This window comes from Rhinatrema bivittatum, chromosome 8, assembly GCF_901001135.1.
Source record: "Rhinatrema bivittatum chromosome 8, aRhiBiv1.1, whole genome shotgun sequence".
Taxonomy (NCBI): Eukaryota; Metazoa; Chordata; class Amphibia; order Gymnophiona; family Rhinatrematidae; genus Rhinatrema; species Rhinatrema bivittatum.
The window spans coordinates 182,698,613-182,722,690 of NC_042622.1; the positions used below are offsets into that span (position 1 = coordinate 182,698,613).

The 24,078-nt window shown below is 44.3% G+C and overlaps 1 protein-coding gene across 8 annotated transcripts in view; it reads right to left on the reverse strand.

Annotated features, from left to right (window-relative positions):
• NF1 (neurofibromin 1) overlaps nucleotides 1-24,078 on the reverse strand; it is a 527,350-nt gene that overhangs the window by 230,222 nt on the left and 273,050 nt on the right. For all 8 annotated transcript variants that reach the window (XR_003858146.1, XM_029611915.1, XM_029611920.1 and 5 more), the window contains 4 exons: nucleotides 20,530-20,627; nucleotides 10,475-10,621; nucleotides 9,297-9,443; nucleotides 8,864-8,974 (listed from right to left, as the gene is read on the reverse strand). Coding sequence is in view for 7 of the 8 variants with exons in the window: in XM_029611915.1 (XP_029467775.1) it covers nucleotides 8,864-8,974; nucleotides 9,297-9,443; nucleotides 10,475-10,621; nucleotides 20,530-20,627 (503 nt within the window). In the remaining variant the exon portion in view is untranslated. The remainder of the gene's footprint in view (nucleotides 1-8,863; nucleotides 8,975-9,296; nucleotides 9,444-10,474; nucleotides 10,622-20,529; nucleotides 20,628-24,078) is intronic.

The following is a 24,078-nucleotide window of genomic DNA, read 5'->3' on the forward strand; positions in this document are numbered from 1 at the left end:
AGTGGTCTCTACACCATGCACAATTGAATAGTAATCATATTATTACTTTTGTTTATGGTTACATTTTAAAGGTATTGCTGAGTTACATGTTTTAATTGTGTTCAATAATATATCTTTTCTAAAAGATACCGGTACATTGACTACCTTGTACTGATGAATACATGAAAAAACAGTGACATCGCTGTCAATGAGTTTTTTGAGCCAATTCAATAGTGCATACACATCGCAAGTTTTTAATGTCAAAAGGTACACATTTTTATTCAGAGTTATATTTTTAAGTTTTAACACATGATTCAAAAAATTGTGTATTAATTTTCATTATCACCTTTTTTATATTTTATAACATGCCAGCTCAATGAGTCTTACTTTTTATTTTTCAGACTACTTAATGCATAGTCTTTTTTAAGACTTGATTTCTTTCATCCAATACACGAATTGAGTTGAGGTAAAGGCCATATTTTTGCTGTGTTGATCACATTCAATTTGTCATATTCTGTATGTTACACCACATTTTCTATGTTACCATTTTATTCGTTTTTATGAATTATGTTTTTATGATTTTTTTATTATTTATTAATGTGTGTTATTTATATGTTGTAGCCCCTGATGTAGCCCCACTGTGAGAGGGCGAAACTCGGCCAGAGTTGGGCACTTTTTACACACTCGTGTCACTTTGCAATAAAGAAATCCTATTTTTTGGACATTGGCTGCTAATCCTGTTTTGTTGCCCTCACGGCTTTGTTAGACAGCCTTCCTTGCTGTTTCTTCAGTCACCCATATGTGAGGACTAGCATCCTGCTTGTCCTGGGATAAAGGGTTAAGCATATGTATCTCAGATGGTGTCCCCTGCCAGGGTTCTCCTGAATAACTGAGGGAGAAGGAAGGGGCCCCAGAAAGAATGCTAAGGGTAAAAAAGGGGAAGATAATCACCTGCCCTGTCCCCTGACAGGAAAAACATGAAACAGTAAGAAAGGATGAGAAGGTGCTCATATTTCAGATGAGAGCATGAAAAGGAAAAATGTTTCACTGCTTTGTTTTTGCATTATAAATATAACCAAATCACAAAGCAAAAACGTACCTCCATGCATAAAGAAATAGGCGATAAGAAACTGCAATTAATGTTTGGGACTCATTCTTTCATTCTTTGCAATATTAAACTGTGCTAACAAACGGGCCAATACAGAAAAACCCGAGGGAGAGCCGGCGAGCGCCTGCTCTCCCGACGCATGCCCAGGCCACTCTCCTGGGCGCACGATTCAGAAAGAAAAAATATGCAATTTTACCGGCATCGGTTCTTGAACCCGCTGACAGCTACAGGTTCAGAAAATGGACGCCGGCAAAACTGAGCGTCCATCTTCCAACCCGCAGTTAGATTTAACATTTTTTTTAATTTTAAATTCTTTTTTATTTTTGGGGCCTCCGACTTAATATCGCTATGATATTAAGTCGGAGGGTGTATAGAAAAGCAGTTTTTTCTGCTTTTCTGCACACTTTCCTGGTGCCGGCCGAAATTAACTCCTGCCTTTGGCAGGTGTTAATTTCTGAAAGTAAAATAGCGCCCATCAACATGCATTTGCATGTTGTGGGCGCTATTAGTTTCGGGGGGGTTGGCCGTGCATTTTCCACGTGCTATTACCCCTTACTGAATAAGGGGTAAAAATAGCGCATCGAAAATGCGCGTCCAACCGGGGGCTAACAGTGCGCACTTTACTGCATCAGCCCGAAACTAAGCAGCATTTCTGAGGATACGTGCCCAAAGGAGATTAGGCGGCTATAAAAGGATAAAAGGGATGTCTCCCAGAGCCTTTCACACAACACATTGTGAATTTAGTTTAAGACTTAAGTTTCTCTTTAATTACTGAATCTTTCATATTGACTGTGAGGATGACTGCTGTCCCAGGAAATGTGATCAGATAATGTCTACAGCAGAAATGATCCTGAACTGTCCTTCACAGGCTGATACTCGGGGTATAAGGTAACTGCTGGCAAAAGGGCGTTTGCTGAGCTCAGCATTTCCGATGCCAAGCTCACACCACCATTCTCAAGGGACCACACTAAAATAACATTATAAACATTCATGTTTAAGATGAAGGTACTTAAAAATCTGTATAAACAACTGATTTATGGTCGGACCATTGCAGGTTTTCTACAAGACCACTGAACTCATGGCAAAGTCCTAGATTTCCTACATCAAGTTAAATTATTTTAAAGAGAAACAATGACCGTTATGCTGAGCTTCTCAGCTGTACACCTACAGTGCTATTAAATACCATTTCCTTCAGAGAATGTCTAGCCTATTTCAAAAACAAAAATGTTATTTTCCTCTTGTTTTTGCTGTACTGTGTGCAAGAAACATTTATTCTTCGCAGTGCATAAAGCCTACTGAGTCATCTCAGGAAAAAAACAGACTCTACCCAAAACCCATGGATCAGAGCCCTACTATGAAAGATTAAATAAGCAGTCCAAAAAACGTACAACGTTCAACCCACTATATGCTCTCTCTATATGTACCAATAAGTCAAGGGTTTCTCCAACTTTGAGGCCTGTCTGTTGTCTAGAGCTACATTTTATTGTTAAACAATTTTCTATTAATTGTACTAACATTATCACAAAGTACAGAAATGGTTGCGGCCTGGTGAAGTTGTGTACTGACTTCTACTCAGGCCTAGCATTATCAATAACATATTAACGCAGAACTCCCAGCCAACCCCCCTAACCCTCCCTCCCTTCCCTATATTACTAGGCAAGTATCAAAAGGAAAAAAGTCCATGCCAGTATTCAGCCCATCAGGAAGTTGAACCTTATTAAAGTTCCACAAGAGGCTGGCTCTAAGAAGTCTTCAGCAATCATTGATGACCAAGCTTCGGGATCGATGAGGTAGAGATTGCAAGTAAGGCTCCCAAATCAGCAAAAATTGCCTGCGAGATCGAGGGGTTGCACGTGAGCACAGTTCCTCCATTCGTAGCAGGTGATGCAAATGATTATGCCAAGTCCAAAAGGAAGGAATATTAGAGTCACGCCAATGCAACAATATTACTTTTTTCCCCACAAGACAAGCTTTGTGAATCAGAAGACGGTGTCCTTTCTTCAATGGGATACGTGGGAAATGACCAAAAAGAAAAAGTAATGGTGTAATGGGCAAACTAACTCCCAACAGCTCCATTAAATAAGAAGCAATACGGCCCCAGTATCGATGGATACGGGGGCAGGCCCAAAAAGAGTGGGATAAATTACCAATGGCCCCCTGACATTTACCACAGAGCGCATTTATGGCCAAATCCGAACGATGGGCTATTTGAGGAAATATAGGCTCTTCTTAAAAATTTATATTGCATCTCCCGATAATACATACTCACTGTGATATGGTTTATTCTTCCAAAGCTCGCCTTTAAAATAGAAACAGTGAGAACAAATACCCCCATCCTTATTCCAGCGGTCAAGCAGTACTGTATAGGGTTCAACCCGCTTGATTGATTTTAAACTTTTATAATACTGAGACAAAGAGGGAGCCCGTTGATCTTTAAGGCGTAGTACCTTATTCAAGGAGTTAAAGACCTCCACGGGACCAGGGTCCAAAGGCAATGACTGAAAATAATGCTTGAGCTGGAGATAAGGAAAGATATGTGACGCATCTAATTTATACATAGATCTTAATTCAAGAAAAGTAAACAGCTGTCCATCACAATTAAGTACATGACCCAATCGAGTAATATCCTGTGTGTGCCATTTTTGAAACCCTTTGGTCTAGGATCCAGGGATAAAAGCACTATTCCCCTGTATAGGCAACAACGGAATACACATCCGAGGTGTCTTCAACAACTTAGTGGCAACCCGCCAAGTATCCCGTATCGGCTTAATAGAGGGGGAATGAAGTAAAAAGGAAGGGAGATCTTGTGATGGAGCCTGAACAACATAGGAGAGTGCATTAGGGGCTACCAATGCCGACTCCGCTGAGATGTGAACATAGGAAGACCGGTCAAGCAGCCAATCCCGTATAATACGAAGATTGCATGCCAAATTATATATCTGTAAATCCGGGACTCCCAGACCTCCCTCTCCCCAGCGCTCCTTAAGATCAGCTAAAGGTATGCGGGCTTTCCCTCCCTTCCATAAAAAGGTTCGAAGTGGTGATCCGGACGTCTAATCAAAAGAGGTAGGTTTTGCAAAAGAAACAACCATTTTGGTAGTATCACCATCTTGAATAAATTAAGACGTCCACATAAGGAGAGAGGTAAGTTATGCCAAGTGCGGAGCTTGTCTAGTGTAACTTGGAGTAGGGGCTTGACATTGGCATTATAAAGACTATTGGGAGAGTATGGGATGATCACCCCTAAATAGCGGAGTGATCCATCAGCCCACCTCAGCGGAAACTCACCAGGCCAACCCTCTCGAAGTGTAGCAGGAAACGCCAATACCTCAGATTTATTAAGATTAAGTCGGAGGCCCGCAAATCCCCCAAACTCAGTAAGGAGCTGCATCAATGGCGGCAAAGAGCACTGGGGATTAGTCAGAAAAATCATCACATCGTCAGCAAATGCTACATATTTAAAAATTTCAGTTTGCATACGAATACCTCTAATATTTGCTGTATTCAGAATGGACAGTAACAGGGGTTCCAGCTGTAATAGAAAGAGCAACGGTGATAAGGGACACCCCTGTCGAGTACCACGAGCAATAGAAAACACCTCCGATTGAGAATTATTAGCAACAATAACAGCAGTGGGATCACAATACAGGAGACGAATAGCTTCAAAGAACCATCCATTAAACCCCAGCTCTTGCAAAATGAAAGAGATAGCCCAACTCCACCCGATCAAAGGCCTTCTCTGCATCAAAGTTGATCAGAAGATACGGCTCTTCCATAATCTGGCTCATTTCCATTGCCGCCAGGATCTTTCGAATGTTAGTTAGAGCATATCTTTTTCGAACAAATCCCACCTGGTTATATCCAATCAGTGTGGGAAGTACTTCAGCCAATCGATCTGCCAAAATTTTAGCCAATAACTTCTGATCAGCATTAAGCAACGAGATTGGCCGATATGAGGTCAGAGAAGTAGCATCCTTGCCCGGTTTGACTATGAGGGTAATATGAGCTTGATTAACATGGCTTGGGTACTGCCCTTGAGCAATTAATGTAGTAAAAGTCTGAGCCATTATTGGGCTGATTAAATCAGCAAGACTTTTATAAAACTCTGCAGTAAAGCCATCGGGACCTGGCGCTTTAAAACGTTTGGACTGTTTAATCGCCAGTTGTACTTCTTCCTGCTCAAGGGGCCGGTTAAGCCTCTCACTTTGTTCAGTCTTGAGAACTGGCAAATTAAGCTTCGCACAGAACTGAGCACAGGCCTCTGGATTCCATCCCTCAGTTGTATATAATGTGGAGAAAAATGACTTAAATTGAGCGAGAATATCCTTAGTATCTGTGAGCAGACCCCCTGTGTCAGTGTGAATTGCAGGAATGTGCCGAGTGGTTCGAGAGGCCTTGATTAAATTATGTAATAGGCGTCCTGACTTATTACTATATTTATGCATTTGGTACTGATAATAGAGTAGACTCTTTTTTGCTCTCTGATGAAGCAAAGTGTTAATTTTCCCCTGTAACGTACGATAGGCTTCTCTGTCTCCAGGGAGATTGGCATTGGCCAAACGACACTTAAGAGCCTGCAACTGGTTACTTAAAGTAAGAAGACTCTGATCCAATACTTTCCGTCTACATGCGACATAGGAAATAATATCTCCTCGTAATACCGCTTTAGCGGTGTACCAGAAAAGTACAGGATCAGACGTGTGTCCCCATTAAGGGTTGCATAGTCTTTCCAACGCGAACGTAAGTATTCCTGGAAAGAAATGTCATCAGCTAGAAAATAAGGATATCTCCAGAGGTGTTTTATGGGTGCAGAAGGGGAGATCTGCACATCAAGCCATATTGGAGCATGATCAGATAGAAGTATATCGCCTATACAAGTATCATTAACATTTGTAAAGAATCTATCACTTATAAAAAAAATAGTCCAAGCGAGACCAAGTCGCATGGGCACGGGATAAATGAGTAAAGTCTCGCTCATTGGGATGTAATATCCTCCACACATCGAGGAGATGAACAGACTGTTCAAGCTGCATTAAACTATTACTAAGTACCCGATCTCTAGGGCTAATAGTAGATTTATCAAGTTGTAAGTCTCTAACTGCATTAAAATCCCCCCCCAGTATAATTAAATCATCTAAGTATGGGAGCAGCAAGCCTTGTAATTCTCGCAAAAAGCCCACAGTATCATTTTTAGGAGCATAAATATTGCAAAGTATTAGTGGGACATTGAAAATTTTTGTAACTAATACCAGATAACGACCTTGAGGGTCTCTTAACTCTTGTAAAACAGTAAATGGTACCCTGTTTACCAAACAATATGGCTATCCCGGCTGATCTAGAGGATACCGATGCATAGTAAGCATCACCCACCCATCCCCTACAGAGTTTTGCATGTTCTACATCTGTAAGATGAGTTTCTTGTAGAAACGCTACATCAACCTGTTTCTTCTTAAGATGATTCAATATTTTTGACCTCTTAATGGGCGAATTTATGCCACACACATTCCACGATAGGAAACGAATTCCACTAACTGGCGAGATCTTAAAAAAATGCAGACATTATGTTCAGCAAACACATAACAGTAACAGGAAGGCTCTCCCAGCCAAAGCCCTTCTGTGTCATCAGTTTGTGGATACTATATATGATTACTTCTATATCAACTGGCATGGAATTTATAAATTGCCAAATACATACCAATCCCTTTCTCCCCCCCCCCCCCCCCATCCTCCCATCCCACCCCCGCATTCATTCTTTCACAGATGGAAGTCACCACCATGCATACAACCACCCACCCTCCCCCCTACCCCAAGCATTCCAGCCCCATCCAACCAGACTAATGTATTAAGTGGTGGCCCAAATGGCCCTTAATAAGGCACTCTCGTGTGTAGAACAACTGAAGAACATTGAGAGTATTTCAAGAACAGGAACCTCTAGGTTAGGTCCCATTATTGGGAAACTAACAATCAAAAATCGTCCCGCAAAAGCTGCAAAGAGAAGTCAATGGGTCAGGCCCAAAACTCAGCCAGCCAAACAGCAATACAGAAATTCAGACAGTCCCATAATGTTCAGTCTGGGTCATTACTTCTGCTAGGAGACCTCTGACTTCCCAAATTGGAGGAAGCTCGCAAAAATGCTTGTGCCTCTGTGAGCTCCATGAACCATTGGACTCCTTCTCGTGTTACCACCCGCAGGCGAGCCGGGTACACTAACGTGGCTCGAAATCCCGAATTGATAAGTTGGGTGCAGACAGGGGCTAAGACACGGCGTTTCGCAGACAGGGCGGCAGAAAAATCTTGAAAGACCATAACTTTCTTGTTGTCATACATCAACGCTTTCCCAGCCCTGGTAGCCTGTAGAATTTTACCCTTGTGCGCATAGTTGAAAATTTTTGCGATGACAATTCGGGGTCTCAGGTCGGAGGCCCATTTCTGGCCTAGACGGTGTGCTCGTTCGATACGGAGGGGCCCATGCGCATGTGTGAGGCCCAATTCTTTGTGAAGCCAGCCCTCTAGGAAAGTCGCTAGATCTTTATCCGGGATGGATTCTGGGAGGCCCAAGAAACGCAAATTAGACCGGCAAGACCGGTTCTCTAAATCCTCAAGACGGTCGGCCTGCTTTGCAACCGCCAATTTAAGTGCGGTCACATCAGCCCCCACCACTTGTGCTCCATCCTGCAAGTCAGACACACGCTGCTCTAAGATTGAAAATCGCGCCTCACACCCCGCAAACGCAGATGCAAGTTCCGTAAGTTTATCTGATATACCTTTTAATTCTGGGCCCAACAGCTCCGTGATTGCAGCTTTTATTTCAGTGATCGCTGCCGTTATCGGCGGGGGTGGGGTGGCCGGCGCCATATTAGATTGCGCCTCTGGACCGCGCGGCTTGCGTTTTCCTTCTCTTTCTGCTTAGTCGAGCTGCCATATCGCTCACCAGGCTCTAATGAAGTTCAGGATAAGTTCCCAAATCTCTCCGTAAGTTGCCTTAGCAATAGATGCCGTGGATGGGGCTGGATGCGAGAGGGTCGGCGCTGCGAGGGAAAATCACAGCTTTCCCCTGCACTGCATCACGTGACCCATCTCCTAGAGCTACATTTTAAGAAAGTTTCAGTGATAAGTTCTCAGAATAATGATTGCTACCTATACAAATTTATCAGCTTTCAGAGGAAGCATATTTTGATAAAGTAAGCTTTAATTAATATCAATATTTCCTTATCTCGCACATGCTATTCCTCATCTCGCATGTGCTATGCCTTAACACATCACATGGATACCGCACAATTTTTCCCCATGCACAAAAAAATAACTTTTACCAGTGTATAACACAGACTAGATTCTATCAGGAGCCAACCATTTGTGGCAGAGAGGAAAAACATACCCCACAAGACAAAAAAGAAGTTTCCTGCAAACGCTGAAGTTGTGATGAAGCTTATTTGACGTCACAATATACAAAGAATGCATTCAGCAATGCATAATAGCCTTGGCATGTCATATGTGCTACAGTTCGTAATCCTGTACGCTACAGCAGCACAAGGAAACCAAGAACTCTGCCTTGCAGCTATGTTTCTGTAGAAAGATGAATGATTTAATAGGGTAAAATAAGATGGTAGGTCAACACAAGATAGCGCAACATGTAGGGAACTGGGGATAGAACAAATGTAAAAGCCAAAGGCTTATGAGTTTAGGCCTGTGTGGGACCACTACTAAAAGTTTGAGAACTCTGGCGATAGGAACTATTAATCAGAGCTTTGAAGATTAGAGAAACAAGTTTTTTCTTACCGCCTGGCAATATAATAGAATACCGGATTTCCAGCTTTTGATGTCCCTGCTTGATAGAAGATATTGAGAGTTTTTAACGCCTTAAACTCCTCTTTTTCATGTACCTGGTGCCTGAAAATTGTGAATTTAACAGCAAGGTCAACTTCAAAGTTGCAATAATTAGAATCACCTGCCATTAATGAAATGGACCACAACATTAAAAGTAAGATTAGGAAGCCTTCGTCATTTGGGCCAGCAAGATCTCAGCAGCTAAGTATTTGCTAAAGCTATTTTAACAGTACTTATGTGGAATAAGCTTTAACAGTTTAATCAGAAACCTTTTTAAGTTATAGTGGTATTTATGTATTCCGGCATTCACAGGTTGGTAACTTACTGGAAGAAAGCAGTGAAAGCAACATATAATCACAAATATTCACCATTTCAAGACGCTTACCTGGTCATGAATTCCTCAAATTTGGAACTGGTGAGATTTAGGCTGGACCAGTGTGTGTCTGCTACAGGTTTGTGTTCTGGAGGTCCCAGGTATGCGAGCAGAGTTGCCATCTTGTCAAAAGGTCTCCTGCCCACTGCTTTATGGTCCCTGAAAGAAGCATCATATTGTTCTTTTTAATCAAATACTCTTGATGCAACATAAATCTAGAATCTCCTTTTTGCTAAGCCCAGGAGTCTCTGTTTCGCTTCATGTTGTGTGCAACTTAGATATATTTTGTCTCTGAGAACTTAAAATATTTTCAGAAGAGCAGCAGTTTTTTATTCTATAAACTAATTTTAGCTCCTCCAGGCTTTTCTATTCCAGTGGTATAGAGATCTGTAGCCTGCAACAGCTTATAGGCTGCATTTACTTCATCAGAAGCTTTACATTTAGAAATATAGACCACCTCTCTTAAAGGCAGGTTTATTCAGTGTGTGATAGACTGCTGACATCACAAAACCATCTTACAAGCCATTCAGCTCTTAATAATCTTCTGCAGGGTTGGGAATATTTACATGTTGAGACTCCTCTCATGAGAAATGGGGTGGGGGAGAATGTTACAATAGGAACTGCATAGTCTTATATAGGCTCAATAACTAAGCATCTTGTCAAAATTTCTGAGAGTAACTTAATAGCTGCATTCCTACAAGATCAATTACATGCTTATTCTTTACATATGAAAAAATTGCAGCTTGTGGAAAAAATGGTGCAATTTCAATTCTAAAGAGCTGTCCTGCAGCTCTCAGCAAAGAGACTTGAACATTACAGAGAAACTTCTCTTATTTATCACTCCACCACCAACTCCCTCATAACCTGACCCTCCCGGAGTACCAGACAGTTCAAACAGTTGAGCTAAGGTTATGAGGTGCGTGAAGGAGAGGTAGCAAAAACAGAGGGTTAGCAAAGTACTAGGCGGTCCACTTGGGGAGGGGTAACTGCCTTTATCTGAAAAAATTATCTGGAATGGTCTTGGTCCCAAATCAATCCGAATAAAGAATACTGTCCTGTACCACCTTGAGCTTACAGGGGCTGCAATTTGTTCAGTGTTCTGACTATCCACAACTTAAGAATGAATTCACCCAAAGACCACCCAGTTTTATTAAACATAGTGAACAGCAATGAGGGTTTAAACTCCTTACCTGTTGCTAGAGAGATACTGGCCAATTTTCTCCTGATTGTTCCAAAGCAACCTATGCAAAGCCAGCACATTACCATCGCTGATAAAGGACAGGCTATGATTGACTGTATCACTAGCTGGGCAATCCGAAGCAATGTCAAAGAAAAACCTAAACAAAGACAAGGGATTTTAGTGTTTTCTGGCCATGCCATTTCTTCCTGTTCTTTTAGGATTCCAGCTCAATTAGAACAGACCTCTGGTGGACTATGGCACCATGAGCTTTTACTCTCAACTATCAGAGGTTTTTTTCCCCTATTTTTTTTCATAATCCCTCCCAACTTATTTAAGCCCAGCCACTGTAACAGTTTTTGACCTGGGGCCATAGTCCATGGTTCTCTCCGGAAAGTTGTAATGCTGACCATATGACTGGGCACTAGGTATCACTACTGAGTGATAACTAGGACTTCCTGGTCCCAGGGGCCGTGAACTTTCTACACAGCATCCCAAGGCTTGGCTGACACAGGAAGCAGAATCTTGAGCCACTGGGCTGGCCAAAGACCAGGTCATTGTTAATAAAAACATCCATTCTGTACATGTTGTTGACATGTTTCTTTATACAGCAATTAAAATACATATTTTCTGAAATCTACATCTTCTCTTTTCGTTGATTAAACCACTACAGTAATGAATTCTAGGGCTGGGTTTCCATGGCAATCAATGTTAGGGGAAAGCATGTAACCAGACACAAGCCTATTAACTTTATTTAAGTCAATGTTTTCCAATCAATGTTCCATGGCACACTGGTGTGCCTTCAGACCTGATCAGGTGTGCCACGGAAAAGTTACCATTGCCTGCTGATCAGATTCAGGCCAGCACCTGGGACCTGCTTTCAGCACCTCACAGCAATGAGACACCAGCTGTGCTCAAACTCGAGGACCAGGGGTCAGCAACCCGTGGCATGCAAGGCCATTTTTAGTGGCACAGCATGGCAGCAGTACTGAACAGATGAATGCAGATGCTGAATGATGCTGCCAATTCAAACAGGCAGCCCCAAGCTGCATATGTGTCACTAGATATTGGCGATCACATCCCCACTCCATGCGCTGGCAGCAGGAGGCACGTTTAACCAAATGTCATCTTCTGTTGCCACAGGGCCAAATTTTGCAGCTCTTATCCTGAGACTGGCTCCATGGCAGCAGCAGATGATGTTTGGTTAAACGTGACCCCTGCAGCTGCATGCTCCATGATCCAGCAGGCCACCGCAACCAAGAGAGCACAGATCCAGTGGCAGCTAGTGGACCTCATCTTGCTGGTGGTTGAAGACTAAAAAGCCCAGCAGGCTGCCACGGAGCCCATCCCATGGCAGCCAATAAGAGAAGGATCCAGGCTATTTGTGTGTTTGAGTTGGTGTGGGTGGGTAGGTGTGTCTGGGTGTGAGGGATACAGTGCGTGTGGGGGAATGAACACACGTGTGTGACTGCACGTGGAAGATAGTGCATGCGTGTGACTGCATATGAGTGAGCATGTAGGAGAGAGCTTGTGCGACTGCATGTGGAAGAGAGTGAGCTTGTGTGACTGCATGTCAGAGAGAGTGAACAAGTGTGTGATTGCATGCAGAAGGGAAAGTCAGAGCATGAGTATGTGTGACTACATGTGGGAGGGAGAATGTCTGAGTATGTGAGAGAGGGGAGAAAGTTTGTGTGCCCCATCCCCTCCCCCCCATCCCAGCTAATTTATGACAATCTCAGGGTGACTGGAAACCAAAAGTTCCCAAATATGGAGAGCATTTTTTTTAATCATTATAAATTTTAATTATTGGGTGTTATTTGATGTGTCTGCTGTTTTGAATTTCCTAGCGTGTAGCCAGATGGATTCATGACCAATGGGTTAGGAGCTAGGGCTAGGCATCATGGGCTCCCCCCTCCCTAGCTCTGACCACTAGGTGTCTCATTTTGACAGCATCCAAGCCATGGCTGACCCAGGGAGTGGAAGCCCAGGACCGGGACCCAAACCCACCTGGCTGGCCCACTCTTCATGTTCTTCAAAGTTGCTTGTTAATTTCCAAAATATGATTTATAATTATGAAGCTGCCTTGACAAACCCTAAACCCATCAAATAAAGAATAAATTGTTACATACCAATAGTGGCATAATTTGCTTTTTGGCGCTTGTATACATACAGTACAGCAGATTTCCTAGCCTATAGCCAGATGACTCAGGACCAATGGGTTATATGCTCTCCTGCTAGCAGATGGAGACGGAGTCAGGTTTCAAAGCTGACGTCATCTTAGATACAACCCTACAGTGACCTCAGCCCTTGAGTGTCTCTCTGTCTCCCATCAGATGTGGACATGCTTTCCCTATCAGGATCGCTGTACCCTTTAGAAGAAGAAATTCTACTTTTAAATTGGAGAAAGACTGAGCCCCGTTCTCCTGCGGTGATACCTAAAGGTCCCTCCCCCAGTTGAGAATTCCTGAGGTGATTTCAGAGATCCCTCAGAGGTTTGTCTTGGTCCAGTAGCCGGCTCCTGGCATGGACTTTGCTGCTTAAGCAGCAGAAAGGCAGCGGGTGTAGGAAGCCGAGTGCAATGATGATGGCCAAAGCCCTCTTCCCCCGCAGCCGGAGACTGTCTCTGTACTCAGCCGATAAGTGCTGAGCCCAAAGTAAGTAAAAAAAAAAAAAAAAAAGAGGAAGATTTACCTCCTTATTCAGAGACGTTTGAAGGGGTTTTCGGTAAGACTTCCTCCGGTCTCCTTGCTCAGTGCGCCATACTGGCGTCATTCCCGATCCTGTTGGGGTAGGTGGAAATGGGCTTCTGAGCGGGTTGAACAGCCCTCCCAGTTGGCTAAGCCCCGTTTTAGGCTTGGTTGGCACACTGCGTGGTAGGCCGCAGCAGTGCCATCTTGCGCATGCCATATTGCCCTCCATAGAACGTTGGTACGAGCAGTGTGCTGGCTCTGTGTGCACGCTGTGCACAACCTAAGCACAGAATACAAGTAAAGCTGGGCCCACAGGCTATTCTTGCGCCTCACCGTATCCCGCCTAGGCGCCCAAAATCTGTGCGCAAGCCAAGAGAACGCACGGTTACTGCTGCCAATGGCTCCGGCAGCCAAGAAACAAGCATCTTCTCTCTGCGCTGCTTGTCATATTAGGCCTTCACCACCTGACCTGGATTCCAACTTATGTCAGCACTGTGAGGAAGCCCAGGAAGAGCTGGCCTCCCCAGACTTTGCTAAGCCTGGCTACTCCCATTCAAAGGATGGGTTAAACACAGCTTTAACTAGAAGTACCCCAGATCTGAGTACCCCGTGACTGGGTCATTCATGGGAGAGGGAAATTCAGCAGCACCTATCCCAGTACCTCACATGGACCCGGCTGCCTTCTCTTGAGTGGAATTTTTCCAGGGCCTTCAAGCCTTCATACAGGCGCAGTCTACTACTTCACTTGCCCCCGTCTGGACAGAACCTCAGCCGGTAATCCCTTCCTCTACCAGTCCTCGAGGCATGCCTTGCTTCATCAAAGGTATCCCTGGCAGGGACCAGGACAGCACTGACAAAGAAGAGGATAAGGATTCCTTGGAAGATGGGGAAATTCCCCCTGGCTTAGAACAGTATCGGACCACGTTACGGTTTTTCCATAGAGACGAATTGCTGGCCCTGATTTCCCAGACCCTGGGAGTTCCTGAGGCGGACTCTGACAGAACCAAAGAAGAATCCCATTCTGATTTCCCTACAGAAAGTCTCTTGCTACTGTCCAGCACTGGAAGCCATCCAAGAGCTGAATGACCTGCAATGAGATGCCCCGGAAGCAAGTTTTAAAGGAGGACGAGTGTTAGAAGCTCTATACCCACTGGATCAGGCAGCAAGAGAGCGTTTGCATTTCCCTAAAGTGGATGTGCTGGTCTGTGCCATCTCTAAGCGAAAAACTGTCCCAGTAGAGGGAGGAGCGGCCTTAAAGGATGCACACGATAGACGGATGGAATCCAGGCATCTGATGCAATAGCAATGACCTTACAGATTGCTTCTTGTTGTGCCCTGGTAGCTCATTCGTGGCTACTCCTCTCTCAGGAGGTGGATGACTTGGGGAATTCCAGAGCGGTTATGGAACCCGCTGCTGCCTTTTTAGCTGACACGGACTCGAATCTAGTCCGTACTTCGGCCAGATTAGTGGTCTCAGTGGTGGCGGCCAGAAGACAGCTATGGCTGCGGAATTGGTCAGCAGACAAAAACTCCAAGGCAAATCTTACAAAGATGCCCTTTAAAGGATCAATCCTTTTCTGAAGCGAACTGGAAAAGCTGGCCAGTAAATGGGGCGAATCTCCAGGTCCCTGACTACCAAAAGATAAGAGAAAGCAGTTAGAGCCCCATCGCCTATGAGGGGTCAATCCAGGGGCTCCCAATGCTTTCGCTCCTACAAAAACTTGACATTTCAGAGGTTTCAGCATTTTGGAAGATCTCAGTCCTTTCGTAGAGTGGCAGTCCTTCAAAGAGTGGCAGGCTCAGTTTCACCCCGAATCCCCCCAATGAAATTTTGCTGACTCACCCTTGGAAAGAGGAGATAGGGGGTCGACTGTCCCTCTTCTACCAGTGGTGAGTCAAGATCACTTAGGACAAATGGGTACAGAAGGTCATACGAGAAGGATATGCATTTTAATTACAAAGCACTCCTCAGGACATATTCATGATGTCTTCTTGCCACTCCCAGCAAAAGAAGCAGGCAGTGGAGACTACTCTAAGCCTCCTCAGGATGAGGACTATAATCCCAGAAACTGTACCCCAGGAAAATACGAGACATTATTCCATCTATTTCATGTACCCAAAAAGGAAGGTTCCTTTCACTCCATCCTGGGACTCAAAAGCATCAACCAACATCCACGAGCAAATCATTTCTGCATGGAAACCCTACGCTCCTTTATAATGGTCGTACAATCGGGAGAGTTCTTATCTTCCCTGGACCTATCCGAGACCTACCTACAAATTCCAATCCATCAAGAACACCGTTTCCTATGCTTTGAGGTACTGGGTCGCCATTATCAGTTCTGGGCACTGCCTTTTGGCTTAGCCACCGCCCCGAGAACATTTTCCAAGATTATGATGGTCATAGCGGCAGCATTGAGAGAAGAGGGAATCCTGGTGCACCTGTAAGTGGACGACTGGTTGATCCAGGCCAGTCCGTGGAAGAGCATCTCCGGGTGACCAACTGGGTGACTTCCTTGCTTCAGGAACTCGGCTGGGTCGTAAACCTGGACAAAAGCAATCTCAAGCCCTCCCAGTCCTTGGAATATCTGGGAGTCCGGTTTGACACCAAGCAGGGCAAGGTCTTCTTTCTGACCACGCGGATAAGGAAGTTGATGTCCCAAGTGCATCAGTTGATGAGCACAATACGCCCAACGGTGTGGAGCTATCTCCAAGTTCTCTGTTTGATGGTGGCCACCCTGGAAGTAGTGCCGTGGGCGAGGGCACATTTGTGGCCACTTCAACGCTCAATATTATCACACTGGAATCCGCAGTCTCAAGACTATCCGATTTGCCTTCACTTACCGATAGGAGTATGCTCTCAGCTCCAGTGGTGGCTGCAGGAAGCTCATCTGAGCAGGGGTGTAACCCCTGTCCTCCCCAAACTGGCTGGTCCTCACAACAGACATGGGCCTCTGGGGCTGGGGAGCTCACCGCCAGGAACTTTGGACCAAGGAAGAAGCCCTCTGGAACATCAACCACCTGGGAGCCCGGGCAGTCAGATTGGCATGTTTATAATTCAGTCACAGACTCCAGGGTCAAGTGGTCCACGTAATGTTGGGCAACGCAAAACTGTAGCCTACATCAACCGCCAGGGAGGAACCAAGAACCAGCAGGTGTCACAGGAGATAGATCTCTTTATGGAATGGGTGGAAATACATCAACAGGTGATCTCAGCCTCCCACTTCATAGGAAAAGACAATATCAGAGCAGACTTTCTAAGCAGGGAGAGTCTGGATCCAGGAGAGTGGGCATTTCCAGCCAAAGCCTTTCAGCTGATGGTAGATCGCTGGGGTCTCCCGTCCATCGACCTGCTGGCCACATCCCACAATGCAAAGGTTCCCAGATTCTTCAGTAGCAGAAGAGATCAGTGGTGCCTGAGGATCGATACACTCGTTCAGACCTGGCCAGAAGAAGAGTTGCTGAACACCTTTCCTCCGTGGCCCCTGCTGGGTAGGGTCATTTGCAGAATCGAGCACCACAGGGGACTAGTCCTACTAATAGCTCCAGATTGGCCCAGGTGTCCCTGGTATGTGGACATGCAGAGACCTCCCTGTGCCTCCTACTGCACAGGGATCAGCTTCAGCAGGGACCAGTCCTTCATGAGGATCAGACTCAATTCTGTCTTATGGTCTGGCCCTTGAGAGGGCTCGCCTAATGAAGCAAGGATATTCTGTGGCAGTAATTGCCACCTTACTCTGCGCTCAGAAATTCTCTATGTCCCTAGCATATGTGCGGGTCTGTAGAGTATTTGAGCCTGGTGCGAGCAACATGGTGTCTCCCCTTGGGCGGTCAAAATCCCAATAATTCTGGAATTTTTGCAGGACTGCTTGAATAAAGGTTTGACCCTTAATTCCTTTAAGGTCCAGGTAGCGGCTCTCTCCTGTTTCGGGGTGAGATGAACGGAACCCGCCTGTCAGCTCATTGGTATGGGCCCATTTTCTGAAAGGGGTGAAGCACCTCCGGCCACCCCTACGGTGGCCGGTTCCCCTTATGAAATCTTAATCTAGTATTGGAATTTTTTGCAGGGCCTTCCTTTCGGCCGCTGCACAGTCTTTCCTTGCGTTTATAAACCTTGAAAATGGTATTCCTGGTAGCTATATGCGCGTCGCATCTCTGAACTGTAGGCATTATCGTGTCAGGAACCAGCTTCGCGGGCTACCATAGCTCGCTGGATTAAGGAGGTGGTTACGGTAGCCTATGTGGAGGCAGGAAAGCCATTACCTTCTCAGGTTAAAGCTCATTCCACTAGGGCTCAGGCGGTCTCATGGGCGGAAGCTAGGCTGACTCCCGTCATTATCTGCTGAGAGGCGACATGGTCGTCCTTGCACATCTTCTCCATGTTCTATCGCCTGGACATACAGGTCCGAGAGGACGCATTCTTTGCAAGGGTGGTGTTAACCAGACTGCAGGCAGCCTCCCACCCCATTCGGGAGTAGTTTTTGTATATTCCATTGGTCCTGAGTCCATCTGGCTACACGCTAGGAAATGGAGAAATTAATTACCTGATAATTCCGTTTTCTTTAGTGTAGACAGATGGGCTCAGCATCCTGTTCATGGCTGCCCAAGAACGATGCCAAGGATTCACCCATGGAGTGGATATCGATTCCAAGAGATTACAGGTAAGCCGTCATCTAGTCCCTAGATCAGGGCATCTATATTCTTATCGGGTTCAGTGTTTATGATTGTTTGAGAACAGTTACGGTTATCCTTTTTTTTTTTTTTTTTAAATTTACGGTTTTTATTATCTATCCGCAGTAAATGATACAAAATCAGCATATACAGTACACAAAACACAGGAAACCATGGAAATTTCCAGAAAGGCAGCATAAATTCGGATAGACGGTTATCCTTTTTTAATCATATTTTTAATCAAATTTTTTGATTAGTATATTCACAGTGGCTTTTGAAGAGATTACTGAAGGGCTGAGGTCACTGCAGGGGTGTATGTAGGGTGACGTCAGCTTTGAAATCTGACTCCATCTCCATCTGCTGGCAGGAGAGCATAACCCATTGGTCCTGAGTTCATCTGTCTACATTAAGGACAATGAAATTATCAGGTAAGTAATTTCTCCAATATTTTATTAGTGTTTGGAAATATATTTTTTAAATTTGTATATGAATTTTTATTATTGGATGCTATTCTATTCGTCAGCTGGTTTGAAATATTTATTCTTTTTATTGGTATGGTTTTACTATTATGACTGAGCAGGGTGACCAAAATGATAAGGGGCATGGGACTGTTGCCCTATGAGGAAAGGCTAAGGAAATTACGGCTGTTTAGTTTGGAGAAGAGATGACCGAGGTGGGAGATGATAGAAGTCTACAAAATCATGAATGGAATTGAACAGGTTAATGTAAATTGGTTATTTACTCTCTCAGATAATAGAAGGATTGGAGGCACTCCATGAAGCTGGCAAGAAGCTCATTTAAAATAAATAGAAGAAAATTATTTTTCACTCAACGCATAGTTAAGCTTTGGAATTCATTGCCAGAGGATGTGGTTAGTGTAAATGGGTTTAAAAAAAGGTTTGGATAAGTTCCTAGAGGAAAAATCCATAAACTGCTATTAATTAATAAGCAATAGTAGCTTGAGATTTATTTAATGTTTGGGTACTTGCCAAGTACTTGTGACTTGGAGTAGCCACTGTTGGAAACAGGATACTGGGCTTGATGGGCTCTTGGTCTGACCCAGTATGGCATATCTTATGTTATGTTATATTTCTTGGGGCCAAATTCATTAAGGCTTCTCTCCCATTTTGTGTCTATGAGAAAAATCCTTAGTGAATCAGGTCCTTAATATTTTGTTTGATGTTTTATGAGGCATGGTAATGTTTCTGTTTTTCCATTGTTACACTGCATATAGAGTTTGGCTTGTGCAGTTTCCAGCTCAGTTTTTGTCTGCATTTATTTATACTTTTTATGGTCACTTTATTCTGCACTTGGTAAGGATCTGCATGTGTGACTGAGGTGAGGTATTTGCTAACTAGTGTGTAGTTTCGGTGTAGGCATTTTATAGCATTCTTGTCTGTTCTGTTTTCCTAATGGGGGTATATTGGCAAGGAGGGAGAGGGAATGCGAGACATTTTTCTCTTCTTTTTATAATTTTGTTTTTACATGGGGAAAAACATTCCAGTTTCAATCATATGTTTACTTAACTCTTGAACATTTTAATTGAAAATTAATGTCAAAATTAATATTTGAGAGTTGTGTGAAAGGAATCTGTTGGATCAGGGTGTAGACCGGCTTGTGGCACTTGAGGACTAGAGTTACCTAGCCCAGATTTAAATCTTGCAGACTAAAAGATTGCCCATCCCTGATGAAGGCACTTCTTTCTGAGAACATGTGTAATCATGCATGTCTCTTCATCCTAGTTACAGAATGAGTCCTGGGAGTGTGGTAATTAATGGGTAGCATGCAGCGCACAGATGTTGCACACAGCACCTTTTCATTTTACCTACCCTAAGCTTCCTCCTTTTGAGTCCTTCCAGCCTCTGTCATATCCCTAGGCTGAGTGCAATGGTGAGTGTCCAGCTACCGGCCCACACAGACGTACCACTCTATCTCCTGCACTTCTGTATAAAAGGAGCTGGTCCATCATGAAAGGTTTGTATGTGTTGCTGCCCTCTCTCCCCCTTTGTCAAGACTGTCAGTGCTTTCCTAGCTCTTCTTTTGGCCAAATTAGTTTTCTCTATGTCCGCACTACCTGCTGCATGAAGGCTGGTGTGTCATACAGCATTTTTGTTAAAGTAGGTGTACCTTGGACTTAAAAAGATTGGGAAGTACAGACTTTAAGTAATGCACAGAAGTCTACTGGAAACCAAGGGACAGCTGACCAAATGGAGCAAAAATAAGATAAGAAAAAAAAAGAGGGAAAATAACTGAAAGCACTGAGCCTTTTCAGTCAGCAAAGGAGCAAATTTAAATCTATCCAAGCTCTCAGTTACAGATCTTATAAAAAAAAAAAAAAAAAGCTGTAAAGCAGAGTGGCAAGAAATTTTTCAGAAAGATCCCTATTAGTGAATCAATACTGTTCCTTTCAGCAAAATAATTTGTTCATCTACAAGAACACTATCCCAAGTTCATCTAGGCTACCCTGATAAATCGTATGCATTAACCAATCCACAAATTCTTCTTAAATATGAAAGCCATTTTTCCAGTGCATTTTTCATTCCTTTACTTCCTGACCATACCTGCAGCGTTTAGTCTGACAGGAATTAACAGTTCCATTCACCCACCTCCAAAAAAGACACCAATACTTTTACACTAAATCATGCATGGCTCAAATTTAAAAAAGGAGAACATCTCAAGTATAATACTGGTAAATTGCTGATTTGCTTACCTTCGAGCTGCATCAAAGTTACTTTTCACAAAGTCATTAAAAGGGCGCATGTGTTCTTCTTTTGTAAACAGGACGTGATTGGCAATACTCTGAAGGATCTAGAAGAAGAATTCAATTTTTCTAGCTGTGGAACATGGTATATTTACTTTAAATAATCTTTCCATGCAAACTGTTCCTGAATTTCTTGGGGGGGGCTGGAAATTCTTCCCATTCCCAGCAGTGCAATCTGATGTCAAATGCCAAGCACAATGGCACCTTAAGCTGTTGAAGGATACGAACCTTGCATGAGTGGTGGTTCACTGTGTTTTGAGCTGTGCACTCACAGAACAGATGTTTTTGGAAAGGTCAGGGAAACCTGGCATACTTATTCCTGAAGTGCTTCAAACAGGAGATTCCGTGCCAGGTCTTGGACTAAAGAATGTCATTGCATCCAATGCTCTATTGTAATGGCACAGGATATCAAGAGTTGTGAAGCCAGAGTCTAGCAACATACACATGGAAGCTAGATGAATGTGTACCATTTTCACATGTAAGTGCCAGGTCTTATCAACCTTTAGTTTCCTATTTTTTGGGGGGGTTTGGCCAAAAGTACATCATATGAAATGTTTAACAGTATCATTGACTCGTTTTTAAAGGAAAATACTGAAGCGTCATAGAAAGGACAATAGTATTAGCATATTCTGCCTTCTGCAGGGCAATACGTTAATAGCAAGGCTTCCATTTATTCAATTTCTATTAGAAAATGTCAACAGTAGAATGAAGCTAACAGCAATTGATGATTTTGAACCAAAACAGATAAAATTATCTGGGAGGCCGATTTATTAAGCTGCATTTAAAACTGGCCAATTGTAACGCAAGTAAGGCAGCTTTGCTAAGGTGTGTTAACTCTTAGTAAATCAGTCCTATAGAGTTAAAACCATCAGTTAGGAAACTGCTTCTGGGTATTAGGTTGACCTCTAAATTCCCTTGCATGTAAGTGGTGTGCTACCAACTTCAAAATTAAAAAAATAAACTTCAAAGACATCTGAAAATAAAACTTGATTGAACAGTCACAGGAAAGCAGAGCTGCTTACCTGTAACAGGTGTTCTCACAGGACAGCAGGATGTTAGTCCTCACATATGGGTGACATCATCAGGATGGAACCCATTCACGGAACACTTTTGTCAGAGTTTCTAGAACTTTGACTGGCACCACTGAGCATGCCCAGCATGGCACCAACCCTGCATCCAAAAGGGGTCCCCCTTCAGTCTCGTGTATAGTAAAAAGTATGTGCGAAAAATAAAATAAATCGCAAGCGTACCCAACTCCATAGGATGGTGGGCGGGTTTCATGAGGACTAACATCCTGCTGTCCTGTGAGGACACCTGTTACAGGTAAGCAACTCTGCTTTCTCACAGGACAAGCAGGATGGTAGTCCTCACATATGGGTGAATAGCGAGCTGAGGATGCCCGCGCAATGTACCAAAAGCACCCAAAGACGTGCAACAGGCACAACAGGGGCGATTCTGGATAAAAGGGCAGCCTGAAAATCCCAGCGAGTGCAGAAGGAAGTTGGGTATTAAGCTGATAACAAATTGTGTAGAACAGACTGGCCAAAGATAGAGTCTTGGGTGCCAGCCTTGTCCAGGCAATAATGAGCTGCAAAGGTATGGAGAGAACTCCATGTAGCAGCCCTGCAGATGTCAGTAAGAGGTACAGACCGAAGATGTGCTACCGATGTTGCCACTGCTCTAATGGAGTGCGCTCTAACGCATCCCTGGAGCGGAAGGCCTGCTTTCTGGTAGCAGAAGGACATACAGTCCGCGAGCCAGGAGGAGAGGGTCTGCTTTCCCACCGGGATTCCCAGTTTAATTTCATCAAAGGAGACAAATAGCTGGGTGGACTTCCTATGGCCTGCAGTGCATTCCAAATAAAAAGCTAGCGCACGCTTGCAGTCCAAGGAATGCAGAGCCCGCTCACCTGGATGTGAGTGGGGTTTTGGAAAGAAATAGGCAAAACTATGGATTGATTTAAATGGAACTCAGAGACTACTTTCGGTAGAAATTTAGGATGAGTGCGAAGGACCACCCGATCATGAAGGAATTTCGTGTAAGGTGGGTAAGTAACCAGCGCCTGCAGCTCACTAATCCTGCAAGCAGACGTCAAAGCAAGAAGGAAGAGCACCTTCCAAGTGAGATGCCTTAACTCGCAGGAGTATAGAGGCTCAAATGGAGGTTTCACGAGTCGTGCTAATACCACATTAAGGTCCCAAGCAGGGGCAGGGGGACAGAGAGGGGGCTTGAGGTGAAGCAAGCTCTTCATAAAGTGCACTACTAAGGGTTGTGTTGAAATAGAAACATTACTTATACCCTTATGGAAGGCGGCCACCGCACTGACATGAACTCTAATGGAGGAAGTTTGGAGACCTGACTCAGAGATGTGCCAGAGGTAGCCCAGAAACTTCGCTGTGGGGCAGGTAAAGGGATACAACTCCTTTGATGTGCACCACAACGAAAACCGTTTCCATTTAGAATGATAAGATCTTCTAGTGGAAGGCTTCTGTGAAGCTACTAAGACCTGGGATACAGAGTCTGAGAGATTGAGAGGCCGCAAAACTAGCCTTTCAACATCCAAGCTGTCAGCACCAGAGCCTGGAGGTTCAGATGTGGAGACACCTGGCGTTCGGAGAGATCAGCGACAGATCGGCGCCCAGGCGAATTTGCGGGTGGATGGATAGGTCATGAAGGATGGGAAACCATACCTGTCGTGGCCAGTATGGGGCTATGAGAATCATGAGACCCTTGTCTCGTCGTAGCTTCACGAGAGTCTTGCTTATGAGTGGAAGTGGGGGATAGGCATACAGGAGACCTGTTGTCCAAGAGAGAGGGAACTCATCCCTCGGAGTCCTGGAACTGCGACGTAGGGAGCAGAAGTTGTCCACTTTGTGATTGTGGATCGACACAAAGATCTATCGTTGGATACCCCCACTTCTGGAATATGAGTTTCGCTACCGCAGGGTTCAGGGACCACTCGTGGGGTTGAAATTTGCAAATGAGTTTGTACACTAGTACATTGTCCACGCCTGCCAGGTAAGTTGCTCTCAGTAGCATGGAATGACCTAGAGCTAGAGCCCAGATTTGTGCTACCTCCTGACACAGCAGGTAGGAGCCGGTTCCACCCTGCTTGTTGAGATACCTCATCGCTACTTGATTGTCCATTTGGATTAGGATTGCCTTGTTGGACAAGCAATCTTTGAAAGCTAGAAGGGCATATCTGATCGCCCTGAGCGCCAGAAAATGTATCTGATATTGTGATTCTGCTGCAGACCAGGTTCCCTGAGTCTGTAGGTTGAGGACATGTGCTCCCCAACCCAGGGTGGAAGCATCTGTAGTCAGAATAATATGAGGTTCTGGAGTTTGGAAGGGTAATCCCATGAGCAGGTTGGATTCCTGGACCTACCACGCTAGCAAGAGACGAAGCTGCCTGGTGATTTGAACAATGTCGGACATTGGCTGGTGGGACTGAGACCACTGGAATTTTAAGGTCCACTGCGTTACTCGCATGGCGAG